Here is a 7629-nt window from a genome sequence, read left to right on the forward strand (position 1 = left end):
CGTGGGGAGCTTTGCCGTGAGCCACCAAATGTGGCACCAGCCTCTCCTTCCTGGGGAAGCGAAGCTGTTGATTCGATGTTCGCAAATCTGGACCCGTTTGGGACAGTCAAGTGCGCGGAGTCCGAGTTCAGCCGAGTGGGGTGTTGGAGTGGGGTGGGGAGTGATGCCTGTCCCTCCTGTCCATCTCTCTCAGGCTTCCAGGCGCCCCTCCTATGGCCATTAAGGATGGAGGTGGCCTTGAGGCTATGTCCCTCCTTTGGGGCAGTGGGCCAGGGGAGACACCAGGAATCCAGAGCCTGGCCTTCTGCCTGGAGAACTGAGGCTCCCCCTGCTCCTTTCCTCAGTGTCCCCTGCTTAGTGGCCTTGGGACTTGCTTCCTCCCCACTAATGAGGGTGGGGAAGCAGTGGAGGGAGAGGGGGAGCAGTTCTCTGGCTTCCCAGACTGTCTGAGCCGGGGGTAGACTCGAGAACACTCAGAGAGGGGCTTTAGTGGGCCCCAGCCCCACCTCCTGCCTACCTTGGGGCTCAAGGCCTAAGGCTCAGGCGAGTTTCCCACCAGGTGCGTGTGTGTGGAGAGGGATGGTGAGCCGGGCAGTGCTGGCTCACCCCCTTCGCAGCTGTATCCCATGGGGAGAAGGTTGGGGAAGGGGCGGCACTCGGCGGACCAGGCTGTTAGGGTGGGGAGGCTCTCTGTGCCTCTCAGCTCCAGAGGAAGTGGCTGGCAAGTGCTGGCTAACTGTCTCCTCACAGCCAGGAGGCAGCGCAGGGAGCAGGGAGCGTGCCCAAGCATGACCGGCGAGTGTGTGTGCTCATCGCGCGGAGTCTGGGATGTGGCCTGGCTCATGGCCCTCACAACCCCAGGATGCCCGCCCACCACCTTCCAGACAGTCCGGGGCTTGGGGCTCTGGGCAATGGCTCCTACACGCACTTCGTTGGGGCCTCCGGACCGTGGGCAGCAGCACCCGCCAGGCCACGTCAGCCTGGTAACCGGCGGCGGCCCCCACCCCGGCCTGAACTGCTGGAGGCTGGGTGGCCCTGGAGCTGCATGGTGCTGACGCCTGGCTCCCTGGTGGCAGGGGCTGGGGCGGTACCTGCTGGCCTCCCCTGGGCCCCAGGGCCCCCTCACCTTGAGTTGGGACTTGGAGACCTTGCCGCTCTTCTCCACGTCCAGCGCAGTGAAGGCGTACCAGATGGACTTGAGCAGCTCCTTGCGCAGGGCCATGGCTGAGGCGCCAGCCAGGCCCGGGGGCGGCTCTGACATCAAGATCCGGTTTCAGGAAATGCAAACGGCTGCAGAGACCGCAGAGGGGCCGTGGCGCAGCGCGAGAGCTCCACCTGCCTGCTCGCTGGGGCTCCCCTGCCGGCAAGTAGCCGGCCTCCTGCTCTTGCTCAGCGGCCCACTCCCAGCAGAGCTGCAGACCAACCCTCGGAGGGCCAGAGCCCTCTCTGTGCCGGCCTGTCCTCCGGGCCTGTGAGGTCCTTTCAGAAGCCTTCCAGGGACAGCTTGCTGAATCAAATGGCAGGTTCATCCTGACTTGGCCCCGGTCAGAGTGGGGGTAGGCCCCAATTCCACACTTAGCAGGGGAGTCCCTGGACAAGTTACTTAACCTCCTTGAGCGGGTCACTGTGAAAGCAGGAAACACATCAAGCTCTCAGAGCCTGAGGGCACTGTAAAGCCCACAGTAGGCGCTGGGTACAGCAGGGCTTCGGTGCCACCAAGCACTAGCGCAGGGGCAGGGCTCTGCTCAGGGGAAAACAAAGGCCGCACCACAGAGCTGGAGGGGGACTGGGCCAGGGCCTCTCCAGGTCAGGCGGACTTGGCACTTGACCTGCTGGCTCCCATCCCGGGGCACTGGCTCTGAAAGGCACTCAGAACACTGCCCACACAGGGGCCGGAGGCTCTGCAGACAGCAGAGACTTTCTCTGAAGCACACGGGGGTGAGCCTTGAGGTGGGCCCAGCCTTGGGTCTTGGCAGCTGCGAACTTGGGACATCAGCACTTTTCTTTAGACCCAGTGCCAGGAGTGCTGGGACACACCCACACTAGGAACAGTGGCCACGGGTACAGCTGAGGTCTACTCAGGCCAATCTGGAGACACCCCCCCCTCCCCGGGCTCGCCCCTGCTCTGCTGCCTCCAGGGAGCTGGCGGCGGGAGTAAATGGGGGAGCTTTCTAGATGTCCCACCAGACTGCCCACGTTGGGGGAGGGGTTTCCACTTCCAGGGAGCAGGAAGGGCTCGGGGCACATCCGTCTCAGTGGAAAAGAAAAGGGAAGGAAAAGCAGGCAGCTCAGACGCCTGCAATGTTCCCGTCCAGACAGGGTCACACCTGGAGTTCCTTTCCACTGAGTCTGCCCCAGTATCCCTCGCTCCCACCAGGGCTGGCCTGGCCTTAGCGCTAACTTTTCAATGGGCTTCCTCTCCCTTGGCTTTGGACTCTCATGGCATGGCCCTCGACACTGAAGTGAGCCCCCGGGATGGGTAATGGGACCTGGCTTCCGCACCAGAGCAGTGCCCTCTGGAGCAGCTGACTGGGTGGTCAGGGTGGCTGGGGCTGGAAGGGCCAAGAGTTCTTCCTGCCCAACTACCCTGAGGCCCGAGATTTGGCCAGGAATCTGTTCAGGCGTGAGCAGAAAGGCACAGGAGGTCCTCAGGCTCAGTGTACAATGTGCATTCCTCCCACCTAGGCCCAGGTCGGCCAGCCCCACAGCCTAGGCTGAGTGGAGTTTGGCCAGGGATCCAGGGCTGACATCCTCACTTGACCAGCCCTGCCACCAGGGCCTAGGGCGAAAAGAATGGAGGGAACCAGGTGGAAACTTGGAACTTTATTAAATATTCATTCACCCGTTTGCCACCATCACCCAGAGCAGAAAAAGAATTATCAAAATGGAATAAAAAAACAAACAAAACCAAATTAAACCCAATCCCCAGCAGTCTATGTACAGAGCCATCCCCGGCCTCTGTGCCACAGAGAGGTGGGGGGTAGCTGGGGGTGGTGGGGCTGGGCACCTTTCTCCAGCCACAGGCCCCTGAGGAATTAATTCTGACTGTGGTGGCAGGAAGTCCCTGGTACCGAGTGGCCAGGCCTCACGGCTGACCTCCGGGGAGGTGGTTATTGCTGGGAGGGGCAGGGCTGGGCTTATTCCGCCCCCACTGGGCTGAAGAGCTGCGTGCCCTCTCCCCAGCTGGGCCACGACCAGTGAGGCTGGAGGGCCCGTCCCACAGCAGTCCCACTCTCCCCCTGAGACAGCAGTGGGCTGGGGCAGGAAGTGTTCTCTAGAGGGGGAGAGAGGCTGCCCTGCTTGTTTTGAGGGGAGGGTGCCCAGCACGCCTGGTGATCAGCCTGTTCTAAGCTCCCGAGGATGACACGCTTCCCTGATCCTTTTGGGCAGGCTCCACCCCCTTTAGTTAGGCCGCTTCCTCCGTGCCCCAGAGACCCATGTGGCCACCTTCTGCGTGTCAGCCACAGCCTGGGCCCGTGGCAACAAGGAAGCCTGTGCAGCATGGCACTGCCTCCCACACGGTGCAGAATCTGGCCCTCGGGTCAGCAGCCGCTCTCCGACACTGTTGTCTCCAGGGCCACAGCCCCTTGCTGCATGGCAGCAGTGGCCACGCTGATGGCCTCCTCTAAGGTCTGCTGTTCCTCCAGCTGTGGAAAGGGTACAGGAGGAAGAGGAGCGTGAGACCCTGCCTCCTAGATTCTAGTGTTACTAGTATGGGCCTCCTTTTAACATTCCTCATCTGCCCAGTGCCCCATGAGCACTTAGGAGGGCCCCGGCAAGCTGTTAGGAGTTCACTGGTCACTGTGAGGAGAGTCCAACCAGGCCAGGCATGGCCAGGGAGCCAGAGAACGGGCAGGGTGAGAGAGGCCACCTTGTGCCCGGGAGAATGACTGGAGGGGACCTTAATGATCACCGGCGTCAGCCTCATGTTCCAGGTGAACACAGATATGAGGAGATAAAGGCTTGGACTGTCATCCCGAGGCGAAGGAGCTTCACCCTGCTGCCTCGGTTGAGAGCAAGCGAGACACACAGACGTAGGAAGAAAGGGACTTGTTCTCTGCAACGGGCTTGTTCGAGCCAGATGCCCTTCTCTTCAAGATCCCCTGGAAGTCTCCTCTCCCCCTTGTTCCCAGCTCTGGCTTTGGTATCCCCTCCTCACAGACCCGGACCCACCTGCACTGCAATGTGTGTTCCGTTGGCTGTGGCCAACAGTGCCACCTGCTGATGATGAAGGGATGCTACACTCGAGTCCTCAGTCACCACAGCCCCAGAGGTAATGATTGTGACCTGAAATATGGAGGAAGGAGGTCATCAATCACCTGCAGCACTTTCCCTGCCCCCATTCCAAATACGTCCCTCCAAGCAAGGTGGCTGGAAACAACCCAGAAGGAAATGGATTGAACTATTATGGGTCAGGTTCATTAGCTGAGGCTTAGAGCTAAAGTGAGGTTGGGTTTTTCTCCAGTTTTTTTTTTTTTGAGAGGTTTTTGCTATAGGGCGTGTGCTCGCCAGACAGAGAGAGACAGAGACAGAAAGCGAGAAATCACCCCCCAGGGGGGATGGCCACGCCGCAATCCCTTCTCCTCCATTCTCCTCTCGGGATCTTGGGCACACACGCACATGCGCCCGGCGTGAGTTTTAAGCCACCGGGTCCGGGACGCGAACCATGGTTGACTACGTGGGAATCCAGCGACATAGCCATTATGTTAACTGCTGGTTCCCTTTCCAGTTTTTTAAAAATTATTTCTTTAATTTTATTTGTTATTTGCATTTATTTTTTCATTTTACCAGAGAGACAGAGATAGAGAAAGAGAGAGAGGGAGAAGAGGAAAGTGAGAAAGCAAGCTGCCAGGTCTGGGACTCAAACTGTGGTCAGTCATGTGGGAGTCCTGCTGGCCCCTGGTTTTTCTCCAACTTTTAAGGCCCAATATAATTTAGGAATTTTTAAATCATAGGATAGGGCCATTAAAAAAATAGAGAACTTGAAAGCAGACTGAAGTCCATGGGAGGTGGCATGCTTATGGCTGCAAAGTCAGGAGCTGCTAGAGAGTAAACTGCGTCTAGACCTCCAGGTCAAATGCTTTTAAAGAGAAAACTTGATGATGGCCAACAGGAGCTGTACGGAACCCCCCCCCCTTTCTTTTTTTAAAAGGCTTTTGCCACAGAGCATGTGAGCTCACAGAAGAGAGACAGACAGAGGGAAAGTGAGAAATCATCCCCCGAGGGGCATGGCCACCGCAATCTCTTCCTCTCTGTTCTCCTGGGGTTTTGGGCACGCACACATGCACATCCAGTGTGATTTTCAGGCCACAGGGTCTGGGACTCAAAGTGTCGCCAGCCATGTGGGAATCCAGCACCTTAACCACCACACCACCTGCTAGCCCTGGGGGAAAACCCTTTTTAAAAAATATTTTTCATTTTGGGAACCAGCAACTGGCATAATGACTATGTTGCTGGACTCCCACATAGTCAACTGCAGTTCGCGTCCCAGACCCGGTGGCTTAAAACTCACGCCGGGCGTGTGTGTGTGCGTGCCCAAGATCCTGAGAGGAGAATGGAGAAGGGATTACGGCGTGACCATCTCCCCTGGGGGGTGATTTCTCGCTTTCTGTCTCTATGTCTCTCTCTGTCTGGCGAGCGCACGCACTCTATAGCGAAAAATATATTTTTCATTTTTTAAAGTTTTGTTAGAGGGCAAGTCTGTTTGTCAGAGACAGAGGGAAACAGAAAGTGAAGAGGCATCCCTCATGGAGACGGGTCACACTGCAATCCCTTCATTTCTCCCTCCTTTCGTGCACACTTGCCCGTGTGTTTCTCAAGCCACCGGTCCAGGATTTAAACCACATAGCTGGACACGTGGGATCCTCTCCTGAACCACCATGCCACTGGCTGGCCTGGACAATCTCTGTCCTCGTAAGAGGGCTTGACAGGTTAAGCCTGCACTTCCACGCCCACCCCTTGGGAAAGGAATGACAAGAGAACAAGAAACCCCAAGCAAACCGCCTGGTCATACGGGCTGCGTCTGGGTGCCATCGGCGCTGACCATGGTGACCGTATGTGTGCCCGATGTGGCCAGGTCATCGTCATGACTGGGGATGGTGAGGGTGGTGGTGCTGCCGTGCTGGGTCACCATACTGATGGCACTCCCCAGGGCCTGCAGGTCTTCCGGGGACAGGCTGACCTGCAGACGGGAGGGAAAAAGACGAGTGCCGCTGGAAGGCTGTCTGGACGCCCCTAAGGGGAGGATCTACCCCCTAGACCAGGCTAGCTTACTGGCGAGCTGGGTTAGCTCGTGTTCCAGACGGAGAGGCGGGGGAGCTAGCGAACAAGAGGGGCTGAGGTTGTCAGAAGGTACACTAGAAACCCTGCTGCCACCTCACTGCTGGACTCCGCCACACGCCATGCGGGACCGCTACCCAGTTTGTCCTCGTCACAGCTCTAGGAGGCACACGTGCACTTTACCGTGAGGGTGCTGGCTAGCAACACTGGTGGCACTAGATCCGAAGCGTGCAGACCCTCCACCATTGGGTCCCTATATGCACATGCCTCTCTCGAGGACATGCGCGGGTCTCATTAGATAATCAGGGGCTGGCAGCCTCCCAGCAGAGACAGAAAGTGCTAACTGTGCTCCGGAAGTCCCAGAGCTGAGCTGGAAGCTCAGGAGGGGCTGTGTGAAGGTTTGGCACCCTCGGCCTCAGCTCCCTAAGGTCCATAACGCTAAAGCAGGAACTGGGTAGAGGCAGGGCGGTTAGAACTTCGAGGCTCCCTTGGGCTCCAGGGAGTGTGGACAGGTCCCCAGAGTGGCCTGCCCCTCCCCGTCCCTCAGGACCTGTACCTGCTGGGCGCCATCCTGAGTGATCAGAGCCACCTGGGGGGCCCCATTCTCCTCGGTCACCATGGCTACTTGGGCCGGGATGTCATCGCCCTCTTCTTTCACCTCCGAAAGGTAAGCAATGCGGGGTCGTTTGGGTGGCGGGCTCTCCTCTGCTGCAGAGGCGGCTGGGAGAGGAGAGCCCAGGCTGACACGTGCCACCGCACACCATGGGGAGCCTGGCTTGTCTCTGCTCTCACCCCCTGCCCGCTCCCCTCACCCTCGAGCTGCTGCTGTTCGTAGAGGGCCTGCTCGCTCTCTTCCGTGGCCTCCAGCTCGCCGTGGGCACTGCGCTTGTGCATGGCTAGGGTGGAGGTCTGCCGGTAGGTCTTGCCGCAGGTGCTGCAGGTGTAGGGCTTGCAGTGTGTGTGCACCACATGGTGCTTGTACAAGCTCGAGTACTCGGTGAAGCGCTTCCCGCAGCCTGGCACCGTGCAGACGTATGGCTTCTCCCCTGGGGACACTTGGCTGTGAGGGGGTGGGAACTGGGGCTGACAAGGGGGAAACTAAGGGGACAGGGGTGGGGGACAGGAGAAGGGAGGGAGAGGGACTGAGACTGGAGGCTCTGAATGAACGGTGTTAGGGAAGATGAACAGAGGTGGTGAGGGACCAATGAGCCCAGAGACAAGGTGAGGAGATGAGGAAGAGGGTGGGGCAAGGCTAGGGCTAGTGAGGGGGGTGGTGGGGGTGGGCTTGTACAGGTGAGGGTGGGAGGGGTGACAGTGAGGAAGAGAAGAGGCAGGACAGGGAAGGCGGGG

General features: G+C 58.8%; 2 protein-coding genes across 5 annotated transcripts in view; both read right to left on the bottom strand.

The window, feature by feature from the left end:
* DEF6 (DEF6 guanine nucleotide exchange factor) overlaps nucleotides 1-1686 on the bottom strand; it is a 27843-nt gene extending 26157 nt beyond the window's left edge. The window contains exon 1 of the mRNA XM_027770203.1: nucleotides 1127-1686. Within this exon, the coding sequence (XP_027626004.1) occupies nucleotides 1127-1261 (135 nt within the window). The 5' untranslated portion in view covers nucleotides 1262-1686. The remainder of the gene's footprint in view (nucleotides 1-1126) is intronic.
* A 1122-nt stretch (nucleotides 1687-2808) lies between these two features.
* The window catches only part of ZNF76 (zinc finger protein 76), a 44869-nt gene continuing 40048 nt past the window's right edge, over nucleotides 2809-7629 (bottom strand). For 3 of the 4 annotated variants that reach the window (XM_006144187.2, XM_006144186.2, XM_027770202.1), the window contains exons 10-14: nucleotides 7092-7325; nucleotides 6836-6999; nucleotides 6014-6181; nucleotides 4174-4287; nucleotides 2809-3647 (exon numbers count right to left, since the gene is read on the bottom strand). In XM_006144187.2, the coding sequence (XP_006144249.1) occupies nucleotides 3543-3647; nucleotides 4174-4287; nucleotides 6014-6181; nucleotides 6836-6999; nucleotides 7092-7325 (785 nt within the window). In that variant the 3' untranslated portion in view covers nucleotides 2809-3542. Of the gene's footprint in view, nucleotides 3648-4173; nucleotides 4288-6000; nucleotides 6182-6835; nucleotides 7000-7091; nucleotides 7326-7629 lie in introns of those variants that run through there. The other variant, XM_014586164.2, reaches the window with a different exon arrangement.

Source organism: Tupaia chinensis, unplaced genomic scaffold (assembly GCF_000334495.1).
Source record: "Tupaia chinensis unplaced genomic scaffold, TupChi_1.0 Scaffold000116_1, whole genome shotgun sequence".
Lineage (NCBI taxonomy): Eukaryota > Metazoa > Chordata > Mammalia > Scandentia > Tupaiidae > Tupaia > Tupaia belangeri.